The sequence below is a fragment of the Leuresthes tenuis genome, unplaced genomic scaffold (genome assembly GCF_036924035.1).
Source record: "Leuresthes tenuis unplaced genomic scaffold, fLeuTen1.0.hap1 SCAF_10, whole genome shotgun sequence".
Lineage (NCBI taxonomy): Eukaryota > Metazoa > Chordata > Actinopteri > Atheriniformes > Atherinopsidae > Leuresthes > Leuresthes tenuis.
Genome location: NW_027325364.1, coordinates 16,203,659 through 16,231,658, shown reverse-complemented (window position 1 = coordinate 16,231,658; position 28,000 = coordinate 16,203,659). Strand labels below are relative to the sequence as shown.

General features: G+C 40.1%; 1 protein-coding gene across 1 annotated transcript; it reads left to right on the top strand.

Moving 5' to 3' along the window:
- LOC140316562 (rap guanine nucleotide exchange factor 5-like) lies at positions 1 to 27,997 on the top strand. The gene is made up of 18 exons (XM_072394442.1): positions 1 to 431; positions 6,136 to 6,275; positions 6,953 to 7,053; positions 10,666 to 10,744; positions 10,996 to 11,140; positions 11,230 to 11,327; positions 21,942 to 21,972; positions 22,158 to 22,236; positions 22,856 to 23,005; positions 23,487 to 23,584; positions 24,115 to 24,237; positions 24,357 to 24,535; positions 24,741 to 24,831; positions 24,918 to 24,968; positions 25,211 to 25,298; positions 25,437 to 25,501; positions 25,610 to 25,664; positions 26,555 to 27,997. The coding sequence occupies exons 1-18, from the start codon at positions 252 to 254 to the stop codon at positions 26,671 to 26,673; spliced, it is 1,872 nt and encodes a 623-aa protein (XP_072250543.1). The 5' UTR covers positions 1 to 251; the 3' UTR covers positions 26,674 to 27,997.
- Positions 27,998 to 28,000: the final 3 nt, after the last annotated feature.

The window sequence follows — 28,000 nt, the reverse complement described above, 5'->3', positions numbered from 1 at the left end:
ACCACAGAGATACTTAGAGTCCAGCTGATGAGGTCTTTTCAGTGTCTACCTCTCTGTTGCAGAGCTGAACAGGGTGAACAACAACTGGAATCTACTTGGGCTGCAGTGACAGAAAGCTTACTCACCTGGACTGTAGACACAAGAAAGGACAGGCTACACATAAACTCATTTTGGAGCTTATTGCACTACCTAATAGTAGTGTGATTCCTGGCATTTTGCCTTCTGGAAAGCCAGCAGTTTGTTAGTTGACAATGTCGTGGGATTGTGGCCTCAGGTACATGTTCTCTGTGTCCCCTGCGCTGCAGCAAGGGAACAAGTGCATCATGCATGACAAGGAGGACCTGTCCAGACTGGAGATGGTCCAGAAACTGGCAAAGGATGGCTGTCGATTCCTGCAAAACCACAGCAAAGGCCCGGAGAGGACAAGTGAGGTGAGATACACGAGGCCTACTTTTCACAATCATAACTAAACACACAAATGTATCGCTATAAAAAAAAGTCTTACGAGTGAAATAACTCACTTTAATTTCAAAGAACAGCATTCGTTGGCTCATTCAAACTGATGTTAATTTGTAATTTGTTTTTATTTGCCTCCGTACATTCCATAAACATATAGTTTATCTGATTATCAGTACTGCCATCAGTTAACTTGAGAAGACAAGAGATCTCTTTGATCTCTATAGTGTAAAATAGTGTTTAGACTACTGAAGAATAGATGTACATATAGAAAAGTATGTACAAGGTTTTATTACAGCCCTGTGATGGACTGGAGACCCGTCCAGGGTGTACCCTACCCTGCCTCTCATCCAGTGACAGCTGGGATAGGCTCCAGGCAACCCTGAATTGGATTAAGCGGGTATAGAAAATGCATGGATGGGTGGTTTTATAGCAACATCTCATTTCAAGTGAATCGCATGATTCATCTCATGGTCGTGAAAATGAAGGAACGTTCTCTTTCAATTAAATTTTTTTTACGCATCAGGACATAATAAAAAAATAAATCATCAAGATATTAGAATAGCTTGAAATCAACCTCAGATGAACAACTACATGGACATATTACATCATGACATTATTCATGGAGCAAAAACCAAACCAAAAGGCAGAAGCAGTGTGTGGAAAGGCAAAGTACAACCTCACTTCCATTTGAAGGACACAGCCATGTGCTGATGATAAAATACACTTGATTAAATGATCATTTGCAAGTGTGAGCACCTCTGTAGAAACAGATGTTTTATCAGCTTGCTGCTCTGGAGCTTTCGGGTGTTTGTTAACATAGTGCCAAGGAGGAAAGACATCAGCAGTGATCTGAGATTGTTGCTGTCCATCAATCTGGGATGGGGTTATGAGGCCATTTCTAAAGAATTCGGAGTCCATCGTTCTGCATTGAAAACGATTATTTACAATTTGAAAACATTCCATGCAGCGGTAAAGTTTCCAGTAGTAGACTTCCGGGCAAGCTCTCCTCAAAGTCAGAGAAAGCTAGGCTTAGATAAGTTGAAAAAACCCAAAGAGCTACTCTACGGGCATCAGTTAGCATGTTCTCTAAAAGGAACATGGCAAAATGATTTAGGTTTGCAAAGCTGCATCTCAACACAAGACTTCTGGAACAATGTCCTTGGAACAGATGAGACCAAAAAGGGAGATGTTTGATGATAATACGTAGCACCACGTTTGATTTAAATGAAACACAAATTCCTCTAACGATGTATGAAAATGATTACTGTACAATTACTTCAAGATGTTTCTGCTGAAGGTTGCTCCACAAGCTATTGAACTGTGGAGTGTACTTAGTTGTTCATACACTGCTTCTGGATTTTGGCTTGGTTGTTCTATATGTGCCATATCATGTGTTGTTGTAGACCAGATGACTTTTCGCTTTGCCCTGAATAACAAGTTTTTTTTTTTTTTTACACGACTGGAAATTTACATCATGAACACATTACGCAGGATCATAAAGAAATAGAACGACTTTTACTTGCAGTAAGGCAGCATGTTTTGGTTCAGTTTTTAGGGAGTGTTTATGTCAAACCACCATTACTTACATCTGTCACTGTTGAAAACGCAAGTGCACACACTGTTTGTTCCCTCTCGCCTGCACTTTTAAAAAAAATATTACATCATCGGGGAGTTAGCCGCCAACGAGCCATCCGATTGGCTAACCGTGTGGTGGGCTCAGCTTCTCCCTTCCTGCCAGCTGTAACTGCCTGCTGAACTATTAAACAATTGCAGGAAGAGTTGACGTAGGTGGCCAGACCACCATGCCAATACATTGTCTGCGCTCAGGGTGGGTCCTCGTGCGTCAGATAACTGACCTTCCATAACAAGGCTAGATTAAGTAGCAGTCCGGCACCTGCACTAAGCCACCGCCAATATATGTGTAATCAAATGTTAGGGCTACACATAATACAACATTCTATTCTAAATGTGTTGTTTAAGTGGTATACACGTGTGTGCCAAGTGTTTCAATCGTGGAAAGAAAGAAAAAAAAATAGTATATCAGTGGCGTACTTTTGTACTTCCGGTGATAATGGTCGGATAAGTTGACTCTGTTGTTAATACTTGATGTGATCTGGAAATATTAATATTATGAGAGATTATTTTGCAGCATTTCTCCATCATAAAATGGTTTAAAGTGATGCTACAGTGCACATATTGCGTGTCATGTGACTCATATAAATATCTAGCCCAGACATCAAGGAGCTTAGAAACCTCTTAAATCAGTGTGTGAAAGACTCTGGTGCAGGGGGGATCATAATGGTTATGCAATTTCTCTTAATCTAAAAATGGAGATTTCTTGATGGTTCAGAGGCTATTTATTATTCACTCAGCTGTAAAACTAGTCTGTTAGTTTTGACTTTGGAAACAACTATTTCTGTGTTAATTTTACCGGTATCAGAAAGCTGTAGCTGCACATGATAAGCTGCCATGTTTTTTTTACACAATATTACGCAATATTTTATCTTTTCATTTGGTTTGTCTTTTGCATCTTAATGTAGTATTCTGCTGTTGTCTGTCTGACAAAGCCAAAAAAGAAAAGCTAATGTGCAAATGTTTTACTCACAGTCCGGTTTACAGTGCGCTATGACAGATGATAACAATGGCCCCAAGGAAAAAACACACAAAAATCCCCCACCACAATATTTAGGTAAGCACAAAATTGAATGGAAATCACAATATTTCAGAAAACAAATGTTTCAGAATAAAACAATATCTCAGAAAACACCAGAAAGAACACAAAATCAATTCAGAAAACATTAAAAAAACTTTTCAGAAAAAAATAAGAACACATGAACAAAAAATACAAAACAAAAAAACGACAGTAATTTAAAAGACACAAAAGTGAAACATCAACAACAAACCTCAGCATTAGCAAAATAACAGAACAGAATACACAATAAATTTAAAAGAAACAGGAAAACACAACAACTCAGCGACACAATATTTGAGAAAATGCACCATTAATTTTGGTTATAGTCGTTGATGTATTCATTGTTATCTTGTAAACATTTATAAATTACTGGGTTTAATTTAAATGGCCAATTTTTATAGTTTTGGCATAAAGAATATAACGAAGTCAACCAGCTGCTAATGAAGGACTCTGATTGGTTGATTAGGTGATGCTTAGATGTGCCAAGTGCATATACATGAAAGTCAGACTTCATTGTGAGCAGGAGCTTTTTTTCTGTTTCCCTTTTCTATCTTCCTCCAAAGCACATGTTAGTTAGTCACATATACAAAGAACATTTTTAAAAGCTGTCGTGTTTTTTGAAATGGTGTTGTGCTTTCTTGCCATTCTGAACGATCCACACTGTTACTTGAGTGGAATTAGGACACATCTGCACTCTGTCAGAACTGACACCTTCCAAGTCTTTTAAGTGTCTCATACCATACGTGCCAGACCAACATGCACACAGAAAGTGTTGGTCTAGCCAGGGGAATGCGTCTTGAACCCCAAAAGAGAAGGTGAAGCATTCGGTGAGACATGACTGTGGATAAGCCTTAAGTCATGTTTGTTCTCGGTCTGACACTATCTATGTTTGGAGGACTTCTTCAGTGACAGTGAGTCAAGATTACCTCAAGGCTAGGGGATGAACTGTGTGCCCAGCTGCTCTATCTCACTACAATCATATCAAGAGGCCTGTTTTTTTTTTGTATTAGGACACCAGTAATCATATATATCATTGCGCCCTGAGCAGTAGCCTGGAGTAGCCGTGGCTGGATCAATAATTCATTGTGTGGACATCTACAGTGTAGCCTGAAAAAATGAGGCTTTGTTGTCATGCTTTGTTAGACACAAACTGTGAACTTTGATGACTTTGACAAAGCTAAAGGCACACAGTGTACGTCATGTGTTGGACATGTGGATAAAGATAGAACTCCTTGTGTCTTTTCTTCCCCAACAACCAGGAAGCTAATCAGCACAGCCTTCCCTTTCTGGGAATTTTCTCTGCTTCTTTATTTTTGTCATGTTTTAGAGTCTTGTGATAGGAAGATACCATCTCTGCCCCCCCTTCGCAGTCTTTAATATACGAGAACAAATTTTCTGTGTGTAAGCATGTGTCTGCGTATGTGTCGAGGATTAGCAGAAACAAAATTCATAAGAGGTGCTTTAAGCTTTTTAATCACAGAGGAGACTCCCAGCAAATATTGAAGTTTGTAGTCAGTATGCAGTATGAAGACATGCCGCTTTGACTGTGATATTAATAAATGATGCGTGGTTAGCGTTGAATACAATTGTATTAAACCCATGCAAGTGTTTGCATGTTGGGTAAATGCCTCATATGTTACACAACCTTAGTGTGTCCGTTTCTTTTTATGTTGGTAAGCTGGTGAAGTAAGCTGGTAAGCGTTAATGTGACAGGAAGTCATGCCTAACTGAGTAACCCAGTATGCGTCTTTGCAAAAAAAGCAATTAGGACAGCAAACTGCAACCACTTCCAGCCGGTCTGTCCGGGCTAATTGCATGATCAGAGGCTTGTGTTGCATTGACTGATGGTTGAGGACTGGAGGAGGGGCTAACGAGGCAACTGATGCGGGATGAGTGTGCATATAGCGAACCCCTCATTAAGACCAATAAATCTGATTTAGACTCTCCATTTTCGAGCTGCTATCAGATATCATTATGTTTCAGCAACTGCAACAATCCCCTTTGTTTAGATATAGACATTTTAAACAGGCTGTCAAGAGGGAGGTTTGAGTGGAAAAATACATTTTGTTATCCTATAGTTAATGAGGAGACAGTACATGTGAAGAGGAAAAAATTTAACTAATTTTACATTTGCATTTTGAATTTTTTGTTTCTCAAGTTTTCAGAAATTTACTGTCAACAATAAGCTCGCATAATATATGAACAACAACAAGTGCACAATATTGGTATCACAAAGACTTAAAAGACTTAAAATGGGGCGAGCACAGGTGTATTAATGATAGCTGTATTCCAAATAGAGAAAGTCTTGCACCTGTGCATATTGTACAACTAACTAGCATGCCCAAAGAAAAGTGAACTGCTGTATTCTGTACTTCCCAAATATTGTCCCTCAAAATCATTCCAACCACAACAACATAAAGAAACATGGAAGATACAAGCAGAGAAACAGAGAAATACACCACTGAATACTTCTGCTGGGTCATAAGACATGTTTTTCTTCGGAATATCCCGCTGAGTTTGTCTTTGCATTTCTTCTTGCGAAGGTGGTGATTTGGTGACATGGTGACAAAAGACGGAGACTGGCAACATGGGAAATGAATCTATCATTTATAGCCCCACAAGGAGCGACGATGCAATTTGAATTCTAAGCTGAACTCTAAATCATTAAACCATTGTCAGTATGCACAGTGTAACTACATGACAGCTTGGAATAGACTGCCTCTAGACACCACACATAATTTAATTGGCTCTGCGCATGAATCGGTAATTTAAATATGTGACTCATTTATGTTAATCCCTGAATGGGCTCCTACGATAAGAATTAAATAATGATATATGGAAATTCTCTTTCATTTACAGTGCTGCGTTTGACAGAGTATTATGATGGAAATCAGAGGTGGTTTGTGTGAGTGGGAGTGGAATACAAGGGAATCTCCTTGGTGATGACACACTCTTTCCTTCCCTCCCTCCTTTTCTCTATCCAGCCTCAGAGTGACGAGGCAGTCCGCTTGTGTCTGAGAGAGAGAGGCCACGATGTCCTCGTTCTCCAGAGAGCATCGTCAGAGCAGCCAGCCCTCACTGCATCGGCGAGGGGAGGAGGGAGAGTAGAGGCAAGGAACAGGAGGTAAACCTCTCCACTCCCCTCCCTTTCTATATCCCTCCCTCCCTCCCTCTCTCAGTTTCTCTCCCTCAGCACTCCTTCTCTCATCATTCTGCTTCTCTGTCTCTGCGGATCACACATTCACTCAGGCATGCTTACATCACAGCTCCCAACACATAAATAACTACATTAAATACATACAAGTGAGCAGCATGGGACTGTGAGGCAGAGCCCTGCTGGCATCCTTCCCATTCAAGTGATTCAAAAGGTTTGCCGGACGTGAACATACCAGGATAGTTTGCTTGAAGGATAGGCAGCAGTGGACACGGGCTGTTGCAGCTGTAGGTGGATGGATAGACGTATAAAGGTGTCATGCAGCAATAACCATAGCCGGCGTAAAGAAACTCTGCGAGGATGGGATCTCGCCCACAGCCCCTGAACCTGCAGCGGGAGGAGGGCAGGCTCCAGCTGCATGCTGCCTTAGTGGAGCAGGAGGAGGACGAGGAGGACGAGGAAGGCTCAGAGGAAAGTAGCATAGACAGCACCAGCCGGGCAGAGCCGGTGACAATGCCCACTTTTGACGTCCCCTACTTTCGCTACATAGATGATGAGGGAACAGAGGGAGAGGAGGAGTGGAGCAGCAGCCGATCTCTCTCCTCTATTGAAGAGGACTCGTCTGCTGACTCTGTTGTGTCTGACAGGTACGTGGTGGTGTCAGGGACCCCTGAGAAGATCCTGGAGCACTTGCTGATCGACCTGACACTGGATGACGACCGAGGGACAACGCAGGGCAAAGAGTCAGGTCAGCCTTCTTCTTTGATGTTAAGAAACATGTTTTTCATCTTCATTGGTGCTTTGTCAGCATGAAAAAAGCTTTTCTATATATTCTGAAGACCAACATTTGGTGCTATAAGGTGCTATACTGTACGGCTCTTGTGTAGTGTTAAAGTGGTATGCTTGTGTGGTCATATAGTTTTTTTGTGAAAAATAGATGAAAAGAGAGAGAGTGACAAAGCTGTCTTCACTTTCTGTTTTACTTAGTCCCTTCTCCACCTCTTTCCCTCATTAATGAGGTGGGACAGCAGCCCCCTGTGGGCATTATCACTGGGCTAATCATGTGCTATGATTGCCAGAGTTTCAGCCTCTACTTTGAAAGAACAACCTTTGACAGAGATAAATGTTGCTCATATCTTTTGAGTGCGGCTGGAACAGACTGCGTGACACGCACTCCAGCCTCACAGCAACGACAAATCAACACATTTCCTCTCATCCCAGCAGGTACATGATAGCGTGGCACTGTTGCCAAGGCAGAGGAAACCCTCTGTTGCTGAAGCTGGAGAGATAGCTTGAAGAGAGAGGACAACTGAGAGCAGCAGCGTAGTCAGACAAGAAGAAGGCGGAAACAGGGAGGGAAATATGCAGATTTCCCCCGAGAGATGGAGGTGTTCACAGCTGACTCCTCATCAGGACGACAGCAGGCTAATCAGAGATCACAGATCATTGTTCATTCTGTAGAAGAACTAAACAATGTAGATCTAAATGTCCTCTCAGGAGTGCAAGGTTGTGCATTTCTACATGCACCAGAGATGTATATTTCATATTAAACCGCATATCTAACTTGCTATATATCATTATGTAAAGGCAGTAAATGTGAAGTTATGGCTGATGTTCTCTGGGCTCAGGAGGGCAGTATGCTGTAGATGAATTATTCACTATCAGTGGATCTTCCATAAAACATCCACAGGGAGCCATAAAGCAGAGCATGATGCTGAGTGATATCCAAGGGTCAAAGAGCCTGAGACCTCAGGAGTCCTGAACAGCAACTGATCGTTGATGTTTAGTAGCCTCCTAGTCTAGTAGACTCCTTCTGACATCAGTTGTGTGAGTACAGAAGTTAAGTATGCTCCAATGCAACTGCTGTGCATGTCCCTGAAGGTTCAGTTCAGCAAAAGCATAATAGCATGATATTTTAACCTCATCAAAGAGATTTTTTTACATTAAAAAGGCTGCTGGTTTTGGTCTGTCTCTCAAGGATGATAAACAAAAACTGTGCAGCAACATGACATCGTTTTTGTGGCAGATTGTTGTATGTTGGGAAGATATTTTAACCTCATTATGGCAGAAGTACGCAGCATACAACATTAAGAATACAGAGGAGCTTTCAGTTCTCCTCCAAGAGATGGATTTCTTCTGAAAGCACTATGGGCAACTTCAAGGAAAAGCAAAGGCTCCCCACTGCTCTGTAGATGTTTGATTCGCTAACATTTCGTTTCACATTCACAAATTTACAATGGTGCAGTCTCTTCTGTGCCCAATCTCAAGAGCAGCTATTGATTGTTGTTGCCAGCTCTGAAAAACATGTAATGGGCCATTTGTGATCTTAATGAGAGGATGTTCCAGCTATTTCACCAAAGCACCATGTCGAGAGATGATGATGCTTATTTGTAGTGGAAAAAACACCACATTATGTGAATGAATGTTAAAGTCAAGCTCTTCAAAAGGCTATGATGAAGGCTCTTGGTGGTTCATGAGCAAACAGGGTGACACATTAACATGCTTATTTCAAAGGACTTACTGATCAATGCAAAATGACAGATTGATTGACCTCACGGTACAGTGACAAGTTAGATGAGTGAATCAATGCTGCAATTTCTCTGAAAAGGAAGCAAATTCTATTTAGGTTTCGGTGCATGAAATCAAAACCATGGGAGACAGAAAGCTAACACATGTTTGATGCTTCAAATCAAGCTTCCAGGACAAAGGGCTATCCACAGAATCTGAAATGTGGAGTCACAAAATTGTTTTTTTTTAAACATACAGACCCTCCATCCTGCTCCATCCTGCATCCACGACTCCCTCCCTATTGCCGTGTAACAAATAAAAACTTGAAAATACAACTTTAAGTGTTAAATTTAAGCATTTATTTTTTTTACCAACTTCAGAAACCTTGCACAATGTGCAGCCTTGGGAGTAGTAAAGCTTTTACTAATGAGAAAGTGTTCCAGTTACTGTAAGATGGCTTGGAGGAAATACACGAATACACAGCGATGTGCGTGAGCAGTACACAGTGAATGTGTGTGTGAAAGTGCAATGGTACAGTATGTGGGTGGGTTAGTGATTTCTTCTGTTGTTTTTAGGCTTGCTGATGTCTCTATGAATGTTGCATGTGAGTGACCACTCATAAGCAGTGAGCGATGTATCCACAGCTGCTCTGAACGGATTAACATAATGATGTCAGGGAGTCCTGTGGACCAGAACGTGCACAAAAGCTTTGGGAAGCCAGTGTGAAATTAAAGTGAACAATTTGCAATTCTGGGTGTGAGGCACACTTACAGAAGGATTGAGAGGATGTTGGTTTTAATAAGATTTGTAAAGCTTTCGGTCGGACATTATGTCCAGGAGTTACTGCTCGTCTTCTATTGTACACTCTCTTTTTTTTGCTTTTCTTTCATGACAATTTCTGGTTTTCAGAACTATTTCAGATAAATAACTGCTCAAATTTTAATCATTTTAATCAGAAAGAATCTTTTGAAGTCAACACTTGACATGAACTAAAAGTGCAGAACATTACTTCATTTCACGTTAGGGGAGCTAGTGCTGGTCTTGGTTGGCCTGCTTTTATTTATCACATTTACAGAAACGCTTTTCTACGTACCCGACCGATGGATTAAGCGGGTATAAAAAAATGGATAGATGGCTTTTCTACGTGTAACCTTGGGAATGAATAATAAAAAGAGATACTTAGACAACGAATTCTACCCCGAAACACATCGCAATGACTACCAAGTATTTTCTGATTGCTTCTCAGTAAGCAAGATAGTGACAATGAAAACATAGACTTCATCTGAGGTCAGAGAGAGTCAACTAACACATTAACATCACTGGCTTATCTCCACTGATGCAGCCTGCAGTGGCCAATGTGTTAGACTGAAGATAATACAGCTAAAGGCTCGTTTGAACTTGCTTGATCAAAATGGATCTGAAGGCTTTTTCTTTTTTTTTTAAGATCTTCCAAGAACAGAAATGTGCCATGGAGAGGTCTCTCACATTGTGTTTGCCTCTAAGATGTCTCTGCTTAGCGCTTCCTAAGTTGTAGTTGACTGTAAAAAATGAGCTCTCCTTGTATTATTAAGGTGGAACAGGAAAAACTGAGGCCATTGAATTAAAAGAAAAGCCCCGCTGTATATGCAGCTCAGCAGACATTAATCATGCAGTTGTCGAGGTCAGTAGCATTCCTGCCCCTCAGCATCCTGCAGAATTAATTAGGCAGCGTTTGTGCAGATTTAAGCTTGTTTTATGCTTTTTTACTTCAGGGTTTAGTTTTTGAGCGAGAATTGTTTTTGAAGTTATATTTCCCAAACCTGTACCATTTTTTGTTTGTTGTCTATTATCAGTAATGTTTGTCTCTTTGCAGATATGCTTCTGGATGACTTTCTGCTAACCTACCCAGTATTCATGTCTACCAGTGATTTATGTCAAGCTCTGCTGGGGCAATATCCTTGAACATGTGTCTTTCCATTGGAATATTACATAGATTCACTATTATAGCCCAGTTTGGGGAATTTTACAGCCAAAAAATGATGCTTTATAGAAAAACACTAGTGCTTCTTCGGCATGGAGCTGCTCTACTTTATCCAAAACCTCCTACCACTTATCCTTAAATCAACACATTTACTGATTATATTATTGCTGGACTATATATTGCATTTTATATGAGCATATCTAATCCTTAACCAAACTCCACCTATTGCACCAAGCGACACAGAGGAAAAGAGGAGCGGAAAGAAGCCCTGGAGAGGAAACAAAAACTCCTGCACCTGGTGTCGCAGTGGATGTCTCTTTGTAAAGACTTCCTGATAGAGGACGAGCATGTCAAACTCTTCATGAAGGTAGGACAAACTGTACAGCTCGTGCGGAAAAGGGTGGAGACTGGGTGTAAAGTGAAATGGGCGAAATTAAAGCTGACATGTCCTTCCAGTCTTTGTATCGTTACGTGCTGGATGATCTGTGTGAGCACCCAGCCCTGGAGAAGGATGTGGGGAAGCTGCAGAAACTCTACCAACTGCATCGCAGACAGTGAGTGACCATATGACGAACTGTTGATGTAAATACAGATACAGTAATTCAATATGTGCTGTACTTTGAAAATCTATAAAAAGGAAAATCTGATCATGTCTGGTTGTGTACAATATCCATTAAGAATGATGACCGTTAGAGCTGTGAAGGGAGCCTCCGAGTACAAAGAAAGATTTCTTCTCTGCAAAGGTCTTTTTTAGCCTCTTATCAATGAGTCCATTCAGAAATTGAAAAGTAATTGCTGTGCTCTGGGGTGTTATGTTCAGAAATATGAAGGTCATCGAGCTTTTTTATCTTGAATCTCCAAAACTGGGAAAAGGAAATGCAGAAATTTTGAGACTTAATCACAAGCTCTCAGGATTTTTTTTCGTCACTTACTTTGTGAGAAACCAGAATCACATGAATAAAAACACACACAGAGCATGGACTGATATTTTTTGCTTTACTTTGTTGTTAGTGAATGGTGCAAAAACACGAGTTTAACCTATATTTTAAAACCCTGACTAATAAACATCACTTACGCCCATTATATAATGTAATGTAACCTGTAATCTACATAGAAACAGCATCCTCACCTTCCTGTCTTTACATGTTAGTGTACAGATTTTTGTTACGGTTCAAAGTCACCACTATCTTAGGATGAGTTCTCAGTAATGGCTGACAGTCTTAAAAGATAGAATGGGCAGGTTTTGTATCAGAGTGTATACATACATATATTCTTTCATTTTTTAAAGAAGTGGGACAGAGGATTAGTGTCTGGAATACATCAGAAAGATGTCTGTTTGGATGAAGTGAAAAGAGGTTGCCTCAGGCTGCAGAAGACAGAAGATGATAAGGAGGAAGAGGGAAAAATCACTAAAGTCAAGGGGTCTGGTGGAATAGTCTTTTTTTTTTTGTTTAGGAAGGCTTCTCTGAATGATATAATCCAGAATTATCTGAACTGCAGCCATGAAAAGAAACATTTGATATACCATACGATGTAGCCTCTGTGTGACGGTGTTCCAAGATTGCATCATAAAAGGTATCTAAACTTTTGTAGAGTTCTTTTTAAACAGCTTTGGTTTCAGTGCTGCAGACTTGCATCACACCTCATTGGAATATCTCCTACCATCTCTCCTTAACCATGTGACAGTTTCCAACAAGGTCAAGGAAATGAGCTTAAGAATAGATGATAGGAGGCAATTTTTATAACCATTTGACCATACTGAGAGTCTCTCCGTGGGATAAATGTCAGCAGAAGAGAGAGGAAGTGGATGATATTTGGAAATCCTACCTTCGGGTAGAAACAGCAGCTTGGAGGGCTAATTAGTGGCTCTGATCATGACGGCACAAGAACAGGCCATGAGCACCAGAACCATAGAGGAGCAGGTTGACCACAGCAGAAATTATATTTAAGCTCTGCAAAGATGCCCCTGAGACAGTGCAGCACATGTAGTAGAAACAAGGACTGTACGCAGAGAGGCATAACCAAGTAGCTGGGCTATTGTACAAGAGCATCTGTGCCTGCTATATCCTGCAGGGACTAAAGCTTGTGGTTGATATAAACACAAGCCCTCTGAGGGGGGGTGGGTGAGGTGTTGTGCCACAGTGTGATGCTCAGTTTCAAAATACACAGACTCTTGGGGTCAAAAGAAGTTCTGTGTTCTACTGGCATTCATGGCAAGCTACAGTACAAACACCAAATAGAAACGTAAGTTATGCATATACAGACTTAAAGGATATGCAGTCATGCATGTGCTTATGTGCCAGTTTTTTATGCAAAAATAAAAAAAGCCAAAAGAAACACACTGGTATATTGTAAAAATACATACACATAAAAACACATAAATGAGTATTTTTATACCTCAGAATTTCACTATTAACCTGTTATTTTTATTGCAGAGTTTAGCCTTTTCTTTTTTTAAGAAAAAAAAAGGCCAATATGTTGCTTTTTTTTAAAATGTTACAGATCAAATAACTTTGAGTCACACTGCCATATCCATGTACCCTTTTCCAACCTTAACCCTCCAAAGTGAGCGTCTCCCCTGGGGATGGTCCTGCCCACCACTCGTTAGAAACCAGTGTGGATAACACAACGCAGCTCGACTCTGCTGCTTCTATTTGACTCTGCCTTATCGGTGTTTATATCCAAGAAGGGAAATCCACAACACCCACTCCCTTACACCAGTGGACTGTGCATGTGGGTGTTACCAACTGACACACTCTTGTATTTATGAGCATTTCACAATCTGTCCCACCCAGGAGGAGGACAAGGTTGACTGCTCTGTGAAAATCTGCTACCAAGTGAAAAGGTGTCACTTTTAATAGACAGAGGCCTCCCATCAGCCTCCATCTGGTCTTTGTGTAAAAAAGGCTCAAGTCATATGATTGTGACATCTCCCAGTAAGAACATTAGTCTCTTTGTTTACTTGCACTGTATCATCATGTGGTATTTCTTGTGCAGCTCTTTTCTTGAGGAGGAAAAGTGTGAGTTAGGTGGCTCACTCTGTTTTGAAATGACAGAGGGAATCAGGTTTTTCACTAACGGAGGGATGCTGCTGGCTTCTGAGAGGGGATCCCCTAGGGCAGGCTATGTGCCAACATGCCTATTGTGATGCAGAGCCCAGTAAAAGCTGAGGGTTGATAATGGACACTGGGCCATCCATCATGCTAGGCAGGACTAACTGATGAAAAAGGGGTGATTAAATGCAGGGATCACATTGGAACATCTAAAATCTACTAAGCGCTCTAATCTCTCCTTGACACTGAGCTTCAGTAATGGACTGAACACAGCGGAAGAGTTTATAGTATATATGTGTACTTTTACTCTGATTATAGACTCAGAGTGTGAAATGTGTCAATGTGAAAGTACATGCAAATGGTAGAAAACCATGTTCTGTTCCCTTCATATTTAACTCTTAGGCAATCACAACTTACCAGAAAAGTTCATATAGCTGTGTTTCCTCCTTTTCTCACAAAGTGTGACTCTTGCACTTAACTTAAGAAAAAAGTGAGCTTTGGACAAAAGTCAACACTGACATGCAAATCATGTTCAATTTGTCCGGGTTTATGCTAATTCTATGAATAATTCTAGGAAAGGATCATCCAAGGTTGTTAAAAACCATATAAATTTGAAGTTTTACTTAAGAAATGTATATAAAGATCAATATTGCTCGCACTCAATGTAAGTTAATGTTTTTTATTTGTATTTTTTTTTTTCAAATCTGTGACTCCCTGTGATAAGAGTAGAAACAATAATTTGTTGATTCTTCAACCGAGGAGGTTTCATGATCTTACATCTGTATTGTTCAAACATACAGGTAAAATGTCGGCATTTTGGATATCAGCAAAATTACAAGACCATACATACTTCTACGTGATGGACTGGTGTTTAGTTCTGCCCTTCACAGTAAACAGTTCCCTTAAAATTGAGCTGCTCTGCTCCCTACAGTTTGGAACCATACTTAACATGGCAGAATGCTATGTTCAGTTGTCTTCATGGTGAACATTCGGGCAATCAGAAAGCATCCAGGGGGTTCCAACGTTAAATTGTTAGATCACACCAAATTCTAGAACTCTCTTTGCAATTTCCAGCTCTCTCACATGTGACATTGCACCTCCCAGAATTATGACCCTCTTTAATTCCAATGTATTTATTTCTTTTTAAATGCCCAAATACTGAAAGGAATCCCCCCCTCCTCCACTGTGGCAAAAGCAGCTTTACATCAGAGGGAGGGAGGATCACTTTCAAACAGGGAGAAACCTCTGAACAGACTTGAAATGTATAATTACAAATTGCTATTCAGCATACAGTATGACTCCCAGATGGACATCTCCTATTCCTCAGGAAAAAGACAAATCTTCCTGTGAAAAAGAATATCTTCCTCTTAGGAACGTCATAATGTTAAAGCATTATCTTGTATTTTAGGTTTTCTTTAAATTTAGTCATCAGATTAGGTTTATGTTTATGTTAGGCTTTCTTTTCACTCCTAATATGTTAGCAATATTCTGCGACTGGACCGTAATCCCCACCCTCCATCCGTACCTCTAGATTACACAGAAAAAATGTGGCCAACAGTGCCCAGTGCCAGTTCTTTGATACACTGTTGCTCACTCTGTCCATGTATCTATCAAGAGTTGACATTTTGAGAAAAGCCTTAAATGCTTCAATGATTCTCCAATCTATGGGTTTTTCTGACATTAACGCAAAAAGTAATTTGTTGATATTGGGAAACTTCTTGGTCAGATTCTTGAACAAACTTACTTTCACATCGTGTACGATATCCAGACGAAATTCAACATTAATGTTCTGGATGTGTTGCCAAATATTATTAAAAAGTCCATCTATTACCTTAGCTTCATGAATTGGGGACATAGCTATTTTAGCTTCATGCAGCGTAACATGAACTAGCTTTGTAACTATTAAATTAATAAGAATTTGTCTACTTTCTTGGTCAGTCTCCATTGTCTTGACACTATCAGATTATGTTGGATTGATTAAATGTTTTTAAATCCACTAACTAACTGGAGTTTAATCTTCCTGTTGTTGAGAATGCTCCCTGAGTCTAACTCAGTAAGTTCCTGACTGTCCAGGCATGTGTCTGTTAATGCATAAAAGGCAGGGGGGAGGAGTCAGTCCCCAATAGTTCTGACTATGATGTTGCCTTCTGATGTCACAATCTCTCTCAGTAATATCAGAGAGTGTGATGTCATCAGTCATCACTGACACATTACTGACTCCTCCTCTGTAGAAAGGCCCAGTTCTGCACAGGGACAAATGTCAAGGACAAATTCAGCCAAGTGCCAGAGGTTTCTTTTTAGGATCCTAATGTAGCTTGTTTTTCTCATGATGCCATTTATTTTAGTAGGGTTTGTGTTAGGGTTCTGTTGTTGAGGCTCAATGGTTTTACTCAGTCATGAACTGAACACAGCAGTGGAGCTTATAGTATATGATATATACACACCCATCACAGTAATTATAGGCTATGTGTGGGATTAAGTTCCCACATACTATACTTATGAATACTATGATCAGTTCACCTCACATGGAACTGTTGAGAAATTGGAATGCAACACTTTACATATGAATTTGTCCTTTCTCTGAGAAAAACTTGACAGTATGGACAACAGAATGTAACACAGTCTTAATTGTATATTTAAAGTGTGACACTGGCAGAATTTTTTGGGAAGGATGGTTTGCTTTCCCTATTTGTGAACACAAGCTTTAGTAGGAGCTCTCAATCTAAAGATCACACAGCATCCTCCAGTACCGGGTAGCCTCTACCTCTGGTATCAGTATCACACTTTGCAGTTATAAGACTGCACTGCACATTGTTTATATGCGTCTAAGTTCCTACTAGAGGAGGAATGGATTCGTGTGCACAGATATTTAAGACTCCTACTAGGTGATGTGGTCAAATGTTAGCAATCATTTCCCTTTGGTGGTTAATAAAGTATTATTAAATTGAATGGAACAGTCTAGTGGTGATTCAATCAATCCGAGAAAAAAACAAATAATTAAATAAAATAAGAGTAAAAGTCTATTGAGTTTAAATGAGTATTCCATGATTTAACTCCTCTGTATCTTGAGCACTGCCCTCAAGATGTATGATATATTGCAAAGTAAATGTCTCCCTTTTGACTTCTCCCTACAGTTTGGAACCATACTTAACACAACAGAGTGCTATGTTCAGTTCCCTTTATGGAACTGTCGGGCAATCGGAACACACCCAGAGGGTTCCATCATATAGTTGTTAGATCACATCAAATTCTAGAACCCTCTTTGCAAATTCTACTTCTCTCACATGCCACATTGCATTTCACAAAGGTGTTATGACTCCTTATCCAGGAGTCCCTAAAGTATGCCCCATTGGAGAGCTAAAGTTACAGATGGATACATTTGTTCAAAATTGCATGTAGCTTATATTCAGTAGAATTGTTACCTTCCAGTGTTAGGAAAGTTGGGTAAGTGAGTAAAATGTTGCCTAATAGACTTAACTTGTTTACAGTTTTATCCATTAATCTTTTCAAAGATAAACATAATGGTCTGCATTGAATGCATTCACATTTCTAGCCCTGCTGGTTTAAAAATGGACCTGCTGTTCTGTATTCACCTAATGGTGAATCATCTAAGCTCTATTGATGCATGTTATTGTTAACTACCCACACTTTAGTCAGGGTAAAGACACCTTGAACTGATTGAACTAACTGTGATCATCTGTTTTGGAAGAGGTTTCCCTTTTAAGGCTCAGCAACTCATAATTTATGTCCTGACACCAGTGGCGTGCACAGACTTTTGGAAGGGCAGGGACGGAAAGAAAAAAGAGCATATATAGTGCATCCTCACCACTGTGGAGGGCACTTTAGCACGCATTTTGGCTCCCGATAGGACACTTGAGGGCAGTTTAGCACACGTTTTGGCTCCCAAGGGGGCACTTTAGCCTGCATTTTGGCTCCCAAGAGGGCAATTTAGCACGCTTTTTGGCTCCCAAGAGGGCACTTGAGGGCAGTTTAGCACACGTTTTGGCTCCCAAGAGTGCACTTTAGCATGCTTTTTTCAACAATTGGGCCACAAAGGGGGGCAACCCCCCCTGTGCACGTCACTGCCTGACACACACAAGAGATTGTTAAATTTGGTCTCTGTAACAGGCTCCAGCATGTAGCTTTCATGAGATATTCAATCTGTTGTGTACAACACAGGTTTTTGACAATTTTGACATCAGGCCAAGATATAATGGTATTAAGCATAGTATTATTGGATAAAGAAATATAAAAACAACAATAAGATGCAACTAAATTAATTTACATTGTTTATGTTCATATTTACAAGACCTTTATGAGGATGTACTTAAAATTTAACAGAGCTCAGACTTAACTTGACTTAACCCATCTCCCCAATGTGGCAAAGGCAACTTGACATCAGTGGGGAAAAAAAGATTGCTTTCAAATTGAAGAAGCCTCTTAACAGAGTCAAATTTTTAATTACAAATTTCTTGTTTTGGCATTTGGCTCCTGAAAGAAATTGTCCTCTTCCTCTGGAAGAATGGTAAACAGACTTGTACTTGTATAGCGCTTTTCTAGTCTAACTGACCAATCAAAGCGCTTCACTACATGCCGCATTCACCCCACTCACACACATTCATACAGCACGTCTTAAGATTCTTAACTACGTGCTTTTTTTCCCTAATCATTCATAAAAACACACATTCATACACTGGGAGGCAACGTGGGGGTTCAGTGTCTTGCCCAAGGACGCTTCGACATGTATCCTGGGGAAGCCAGAGTCAAACCACCGACCTTCCGATTGGTGGGCGACTGCTCTTCCTCCTGAGCCACCCCAATTCTTCCTGAAATTCTTCCTGAAAAAAAGTGCATCTTCTTTTAAAAAGAGCACATCCATATTGTTTCCCAACCCATCCATATTGGGTTAGTCTTTTTTTCTTTTTGTTTCATTCTTTTGTTTTATTTCACTCTGGATTATGTTTTCTTTTCGGTCCTAATAAGGTTAAAAGTTTACTCGAACTTCCAGGTAACTCATGTTATACCAAAGAGCAGCAGCACATGCACCCACAACTCCCCAGCGCCAATTCTTTGATATGCCATGACATACTCTGTCCCTGTATCTTTCCAGTGGTGACATGTTGAGAAAAGTCTTGAAGTATTCGGTGATTACCCTATCCACAGGTTTGTCTGACATTAACGCGAGAAGCAAATTGTCGACAGAGCCCAACATCTTGATAAGATTCCTGAATAAACTTGCCTCCACATTGTTCATAATATTCTGATTAAATTCAACATTAAAGTTCTGGACTTGTGGCCAAATCTTACTCAAAAGCTTATCTATTACATTCATTTCATGGACTGGCGACAAAGCTATTTTGGCTTCACGCAAAGTTACATGAACTAGCTTTGTAACTATTAACTGAATAAGAATTTGTCTACTTTCTACGTCGGTTTCCATTGTCCTGAGAGTATCAAATTGATCCGATCTGAATATTTGTAAATCCGCTACAAATTTCTTGTTTTGGCATTTGGCTGCTGAAAGAAATTGTCCTCTTCCTCTGGAAGAAGGCAATTCTTCCTGAAAAAAAGTGCATCTTCTTTTAAGAAGAGCACATCCATATTGTTTCCCAACCCATCCATATTGGGTTAGTCTTTTTTTCTTTTTGTTTCATTCTTTTGTTTTATTTCACTCTGGATTATGTTTTCTTTTCGGTCCTAATAAGGTTAAAAGTTTACTCGAACTTCCAGGTAACTCATGTTATACCAAAGAGCAGCAGCACATGCACCCACAACTCCCCAGCGCCAATTCTTTGATATGCCATGACATACTCTGTCCCTGTATCTTTCCAGTGGTGACATGTTGAGAAAAGTCTTGAAGTATTCGGTGATTACCCTATCCACAGGTTTGTCTGACATTAACGCGAGAAGCAAATTGTCGACAGAGCCCAACATCTTGATAAGATTCCTGAATAAACTTGCCTCCACATTGTTTATAATATTCTGATTCAATTCGACATCAAAGTTCTGGACTTGTGGCCAAATTTTACTCAAAAGCTTATCTATTACATTCATTTCATGGACTGGCGACAAAGCTATTTTGGCTTCACGCAAAGTTACATGAACTAGCTTTGTAACTATTAACTGAATAAGAATTTGTCTACTTTCTACGTCGGTTTCCATTGTCCTGAGAGTATCAAATTGATCTGATCTGAATATTTGTAAATCCGCTGACTAGCTGGTGTTAAGTCTTCTTGTTGAAGAGTCTTCTGTCTTTTACAAAGTAAATTATCAACTGTTCTGGCAAGTGTCTGTTAACTTGAAATCCATCGTCAAACATCTGTGATGCATTAAAGGCAAGAGGGAGGAGTCAGTCCCCAATGGTTCTGAGAATGATGCTGCTTCCCGATGTCACAGTTTCTTTGTGACATCAGTGACTCTGATGTCATCAGTCTCCGCTAACTCCCCTTCAGAGACCACTCTTCTTCTGCAAGGATCTCCATTGTTGTGGTGTGGTGGTAGATCATGTAGCGTTCACTCTATTGTGAGCTGAATAGAGCGTAGGGCTGAACAGTTACTGAAGCATCTCGGACACTGCTTGAATCAGTATGCTAATAATTATTCATGGTTTCTTCAGTAACATGCCACATGGACATGGATAGGATATGTACACTCTACATCTGCAGTAATGATCAACAGAATGAACTGTTTGTGGCTGCTGGCTAAGACAGCAGCATCAGCACAGTTACACGTACGGACATTTGACAAAAGCACAAGATTCCTTCAGTTTGCAGACAATTAAAAGTGAATCAGAATTATATAATCTTTTCTATACATTTTATCAGTGTTGTATGTATCATGGAGCTCACATGGACCACGTCCCAACTGACGTTTTTCTTCACATCCTTAAACATGGCATCTGTTTGAGCAGACCAGCATCTCATAACTTGCATCGAGGCAGTGGTTTAGAATGTATTTGCCTCTGGTTGGATATGTGACATAATATTTGGCTAAGTGGTGATGGTATAGAGTGGGATAGTACAACGTCCAGGAATGTATCGCCTGGCTGAATTGCATAATATGACACTGCAGGGGAGAGCTGCATCTCAAGAGGCAGACGATGTCACTTGCTGCTATGTGCCTGTGGAAGCAAGACTGAGCCCTCATGTCATTTAGGTTGTTATTCAAAGAGTAAACATGCTCACAAGTGTACCAGAGTCATACCTGGTGGAAACCAACTATGATTATGGAATGAAAGGAGTCCACAAAAAAGAATGAAGTGCAATGAGTGCAAAAAAATGAACAATATAGAAATAATTAAAGAAATAATGAAGAAATATATGTAGAAATAAGGGAAATAGATAAAATGGTAAATGTAAAGATTTTTTATCATTTGTTTCTATAAAATGTAAATAATTTAATAATATCATTCTAATTTGAACTATTCTTTTCTTATTAATATCAATACACAATTTGCATTGAAATAGATGAATTACAAAGCCTAATTTGAAGTATCGTAGTTATGGCTGTCCAACAAAAAAAGCTGCATGTTGGGTCTGGGTGCCTGATCAGTGCATGTTTTTTGCTTTGTAATCATGGATTATTGGAGTAAAATGATCATTTGAAAAAAGTTTACACATATGTACACAGATTCGTTTAGAATTAGATTTTACAATTTGTAGAAAAATGTCATAGAAAGTCGAATGAAACGTGTTTTAAATGTAAATTTAAGTTGTTTAGATTTTTTTATTCTACTGACTGAAATTTGGGTGGGCGGAATATGTTGAATATGAATTGTAATTGGTCAATTCCTCTATTAGAAGAGCACTGATGACCTTCAAGATTAGTCCAAATGAGTTGGAAAAAAATACTGGTCATTGGCAAAAATGCAACATTGCAAAAATGTATATTTTTATTCTGAAGAGATGAACAGGTGTTCAGTTCTTCTCTACATTGTTGGCAGTGGCCTATTAATCGAGCTTCGCTGCTCTTTACAATTTAGAATCTTACTTAAAATGGATGAATGCCACGAGCGCTTCACAGGAACCAGTCGAGCAATCAGATGCCCCCTGTGTGCAGTGTGAATGTCATTAACAGATCAGTGACTCTTTTTATGTGTTTTTTTTTCTTTTGCAGCACAGTGGATGATTATTCACCTAACAGAAAGGTAAGAGAAATATACTTGCACATTCTTTTCAACATTAAGCCTGACTTTATCAAAGTGAGCTGGTGTCAAAGCCACTGTACTCACATTTCCTGCTAAAGTCATTGTTCTGTGGTCCAAACTGAAATTCTTCATGTTCTCAGGCAGAATGAATGTGTGTCATTATCCACTCACTTCCTTTCTTTTAGAGCAAAGTTCTTTTCCACCAGTTGAGCTTGAGAGAGAACGGGCAGTACTCCAGTAGGACACAGAGGGAGACCAAGGAAGGTAGGTCATAAAATGTGGCCTTTTTTCACACACTCCTCCCATCATACATTGTTTCCCATGTAAAGGAGACATTTAGTCTAAACTGTAAAACAATGGAGGGTCTGGGAATTAAAGAGATATGCGGAATTCCAGATTCCTGGTTCAGGTTGTGACCTATAAACTCATTTTTGCCATGCTGGAATCAGTTTAACAAGTGGCGCAGCGGAGACTGAATCCTGAGTTTAGTGTTTCACAACATTTTTAGAAAATATGAGGACCGCTCATCCAAGTATAATCAGGGTATGAAGAATGTATGTTTCATCTTACAAGTTCACGATGAAAGCTCAAATATACAGTTCTTCAAAAAGCTCCACAACTTTCAACATCACACTCCACTTGGAGTCCAAGAGAAACCACAAAAGAATAAATAATTGTGTGTATCTGGATAAAAAGAAACAGCGTGAGCTCTACCTTCCATTACAAACAAATAGTTCGATTAGCGGTTAAAATCACAACACTCTTGAGGCCTGCAGAAGCCACTGGGTTGCTAGATGGGTTGGGTTGTGGTAAATACTTTACTAAATGCTGGCGGTGCATTTGATAGTACAGCTTATTGAAACAATATTTTTCTACTTCCCAGTGCTGTGTCATATTTATGTCACCATGGACTCTTACCTAAGCATGAGGGTCCATTCTGAGGTAGTGGTCCAGGAGCTGTTGCAGGCAGTGGCGGAAAGAATGGACGTCCCTCCCGGGGAACTGGTTCTCGTGGCCATCACTTATCCTGGAGGTAAACATCATTCTGACATACCAGAAATTACCATTTAGCCAAGGCCTTTGCTTGTGTCTTATGATGTGAAGAATATGTAGAAACACGTGCGTGACAACATTGTTTTTCAGGTTGATACTTTCATACAGTGCAGCTCTTATGGTTGCTGAGAGTAAATACTGTATTTCCAATGAAAAACTCATCACAGTGTTTTTGTCATCATACATTACATTGCATTTAATCCTGTATTGAGTGGGTTATTGAGTTAATATGGGAATTATAATCAACATTACTAAAGTCCCAGTTCAAACTTTAGTAATGTTGTTTGTTGTTACCGTTCGGTAATAAGAAGTCAGTCTCTGTTATCAGGGACTGAAGTGACTGGCTTTTTCAGAGCAGCCTGGCAGAGAGTCTTACCTCTAACCAGTGATAGCTGCTCACATGCTTCTGGACAGATCTTTAATGGTATTCTGCTATTTGTGATATGTTGTCCCCCCTGCAGGAAGACTCCTTCTGCAACCTCAGGACAGAGTTTTCTCCAATTCTTTACGGTCTGTGGGGAGGCTGCACATATGCAGGAAGGACCTCGGTGAAGTCCTGGTAGGAACGACGCTGTAATGTGTTTCATGACCACAGTCACCTGAAACAGGCTTAAAAGTCACATGTCCCAGAAAGTAACGCTCAGAAAGTGCATTCTCCACAAAGGCCAATGATGTCTTTCACAATTTTAATCAAATTATTCTAAATCCACATCTAAGTTTTGGTGCTTCCTTTGCTTCTGCTTCTACTGATTTAATCAATTGACTTTGTAGTTTTTGCTAGCAAACAGACAAATGTACAAACATAAACAGCAATTGTCAGGGCAGTTGCTTTTTGTTTAAGTTTGTCTTTAAGATATAATGTTCAAAGCCAAATTAAAAACAGATTTATTTGGACTAGCTTTTCACTGAAGCTGTGGCTCACCTTTTTGTTATTGCCTTGTGTTATATGTGATCTGCTTTTGGAATTGTGAAGCACTTGTTGTTGTAAGATGCTATATAAATAAATGTTGACTGATTGATTGATTGATTGATAATGCTGAAATAGAAGCTGAATGTATGGAAAGCACTGACACTGTTTTCCCTTTTCAGAACCCGCTCACAAACAACTCAGAGCTGCAACAGAGGACGGCTCGCTTGCTGAGTTTGAACACATGGGATGTTGCTGTTGCCCTCACAGACTTTGACTGGACAATTTTTGAGTCCATGCACGAGGTACGCCTCACGACTTCAATACTTACGCAAAAATACTTGCATCTCGACGTCTTTCTGTGTGTCCCCAAGGATACGAGGCTGCTCTGCTCATCTCCTCAGTATATATTATTCTTTTACAGCAAGAACTGGTCTACTTCACCTTCAACCGCCATGCCTGCAATAGGCACACGATGGCTTTAGAGCTGCTGCTGCAGCGCTGCAATGAAGTCCAGCTGTGGGTGATGACTGAGGTGCTACTGTGCCCAACACTCTGCAAAAGGGTCCAGCTCATCAAGAAGTTCATCAAGATTGCTGCCCAGTCAGTAGCTTTATTCACATCCCATTGTGAAGAGAAATGCATAGATTGTAATCATACTGTGTAAGCACTGGCCTCTCGAACGGCTGAAGTGTAAGAGGGGTAAATTTGCATGAGAATGCTGCTCCCCCTAGTGGCACGAGAGTAAAATGTATCTTCTTTCATGCTGCTGAGTAGAACTGGAAGTAACTCTATTGATCTTTTACAGCTGTAAAGCACAAAGGAACCTCAACTGTTTCTTTGCCATCATTATGGGCTTGAATGCTGCAGCCATTAGCCGCCTGAATCAGACATGGGAGGTTGGTGTCCTTTTTTTTTTGTTTTCTACTTTATTGTCTGCAGCTGAACTACCTGGAAATTAAAATTCATGTTAATATCCCTGCAGAAAATTCCTGGAAAATTCCGAAAGCTGTTTTCGGAGCTGGAGACAGTCACAGTAAGTATTCTCAATGCCGAGCGTTGACATTAACGGACAATGTAACAAGGAATACGAACTGTACGTATGTGTGGCTAAAACAATCAGATGCCTTTCATTGCTAAAAAGCTTGTCAAAACATCAGGGGCTTTACATGATTATTAGTGTCTAATCCTGCCACAGCTCTAACAAAGCCTGCATGCACAGGCACACACAGTCCCCCCCCCCAAAGGATAATACTCATTTTCAAAACGTCTTCACAGGATCCCACGCTGAACCACAAGGCCTACAGGGACTCCTTCAAAAAGATGAAGGCTCCAAAGATTCCCTTTCTTCCTCTGCTTCTGAAAGGTGTGCTTCATATTCTGCTTATTCAGTACACAGAAACTAATCCAACTCTCACTGGAGAGAAACTTTATTTCTCAAAACAAACTGATGTTTTACCTCAAATGCCTGTTGTTGAATACAAAGCAAATGTTTGTGTTTCAGATATTACCTTCATTCACGAAGGCAACAAGACGTTTCATGATAACCTGGTCAATTTTGAAAAGCTGGTAAGGTTGTGTGGGTTTTTTTGTAGCACCGCATGTTACAGCACAGAAAACATATACAATGCAGAAGTGCTGAATTTGAAATGTTTAATGAATGTCCTTTATTTCCAGCACATGATAGCGGACATGGCGCGGCTCATTCGTCAGTGTCAGAAAGATCACATGGGTCAGTGTTTAGGTCATTCGTGACTTGTGCTATGATGTGAAACAACCAGTGCTTTCAAGTTTTTATTTCATGCTTCTGTTACTACTATGACTTGTGATTATGGAACCAACTGAGAGTCATCTGAGAAAGAAAATAGAGCCATTTATGTGCCCTCTTTATTTGCAGTCTGTGCTCACGGATTTGCAATCTGTGCCACTGCTTTTGCGACTCTTGCATGGTGACATGAGGAGTTCCTATTCCAGTTTAAATTCAATCAGTCAGTGCAGCTTTATTTTAAAGCCCGTTTTCAAGCAAAATGCTTTCGGAAAGAATGAAAGGACAGAGGCAAGACATACAATTAAAAGAAAAAAAGATTCAAAGAATGACAGATACTTAACAGTAAAATATCAAATTCCAGTATATTCTTGTTCAACACGTCTCCTGGTACCACTGATTATTAAAACAATCTTAAGTAAAATAGATGAGAAAAGAAGCAAAAGATGAAAACTTTCTGGTTTTGAACAGATTTTTGGGGCATTTGATTATGGATTTGGAGTCTACGGTGCGGTGACTGTGGGCATGTACCTCAAAACTGTGAGAACAGATTGTCTGGCGGTGGTTTATAAATGGAGAGTACAGATTTACATGTGGCTTTCTTTCTCAGCTGAGCACAGACGGGTTCCACATATAATCAGTTACATAGGAGCAAAAGTGAATAATGCAATTACAGGATAAAGCAACAGCCTGCAAGCAAGAATCTTGCTTTACAACATCAAACTGACTATGTATGAGCAAACACACCAGGATTTTTCATCATGCCTCACTTGAACCCATACTGAGATTTTACAAAAGTGAGTTACCGTGGGTACTGTTGTCACACTGGAACTAAAATACTGGTATATTTCTTCTAGGAAATGGAATCACCCAGAAGAGCAACTCAGAGGTGCGAGCCCACATTGACTACCTTCATATCATCGACAATCAGCAGACTCTGTTTGAACTGTCACACAGGCTGGAGCCTCGAGCGTAATGAAGAGCTCCTTATAGTCTTCCCTCTCCGTCAGCCACTCTGTGGAATTGCCAAGGAACAATCTATCACTGTATCATCAGGTATCACTCAGGACTCAGTCGGCAATCACAGGAACACCGCATGATCCCGGCTGAACAAAGGAGGGGAGCCTTTCAATCAGGAGACGATCACCACAGACGTAAACAAGCAGTAAATGACACATCTTACAATGACTGGGAAAATGTTTGCATGGACACACAACAGCGACTGATCCATAGCAGCTGAAAGCCGGCTCAGCCATCACCATAAAACAGCGGCGCTGCAGTGCCAGCAGTTTAACTGCAGCAGCAGCAGAAGCCTCGAGCCACAGACGTTTATCAAATGCGCCTACATCTGTGAGGCCGGAGCTGCTGTTGTTCCTTTCCTGTCCAACAGATGGCAGAAGCTCTCAAGGGTAGAGCTGGTCTAACAATGGCACATTGCAATGAACAGCCTGCGAAAAACTGTTTGCTGGTGAAATGCTTCAATCTAACGAGCAACGCAAATAAACATCCTCCCAGCAGCCTCTTAGGGAGCTTTCAGCACATCACAGAGTTATTTAGATCCCATGATGCGGACTGGTTCATCATACATCTTTTGGTATTTTCAGACAGTGTTAAAAAGTCTGGGCACAGAGGTTTTCGTCGGATAAGAATAAGTCTGGTAACAACTCCTTCACACACCAGTCTGTGTCCAAGAGTTCTGACACAACCCACACATTCTGTATCCTGGAATAAAGCAGTTTACGCCCAACAAGCAGATGTCTTGCTAAATCAAGATGAAGGAAACAGCAACGACGATTAAACATTTTACATTTTTATATCTTATTTTATGTGTATTTCTTTCAATGCAGTATTTTTGACTTACCAGTGCAGCACAATAGATTATTTACATAAGAATGATTGTTTTAGTGCAGGAAACTAGAGAATAAACAATATACTGTGTCTTGTCGGTGTGCGAGTTATAAGCAGGCATGTTAGAGCCAAATCCCATGTTACGAAATGCTAATCTCTCATAATTTTTAAAGCATCGAGTTGAGCTGTGGACAATCAGTTAAAGGAAGCAGCTGCATTGTAATGTTCCATCTCTGTGTTGATTAAAACAACTCGGAGATCGACTTTTGGTGTGCGAGACTGACAGAAGAAAACGTTAGAATCTAAAAGGACTCTGTTGATCTCTCATCTTGACAAATGTATTGTAAAGGAAAAGCAGCTTTTGATGCGGTAGGTTAAAGAGACCTCGTGAATAACGAGCAATAGCAAAATCAATCGCTACAGCACCTTCTGGACAAAAATAAGAAGAGCAGCCA

Bases quoted from the DNA above. Each gene is read 5' to 3' on its own strand.
- LOC140316562 (XM_072394442.1), top strand. From the start codon at position 252: ATGTCGTGGGATTGTGGCCTCAGGTACATGTTCTCTGTGTCCCCTGCG. The intron at 22,237-22,855 runs GTAGGTCATAAA...TCTACTTCCCAG, and splicing joins ACAGAGGGAGACCAAGGAAG to TGCTGTGTCATATTTATGTC. The intron at 23,006-23,486 runs GTAAACATCATT...TCCCCCCTGCAG, and splicing joins GGCCATCACTTATCCTGGAG to GAAGACTCCTTCTGCAACCT.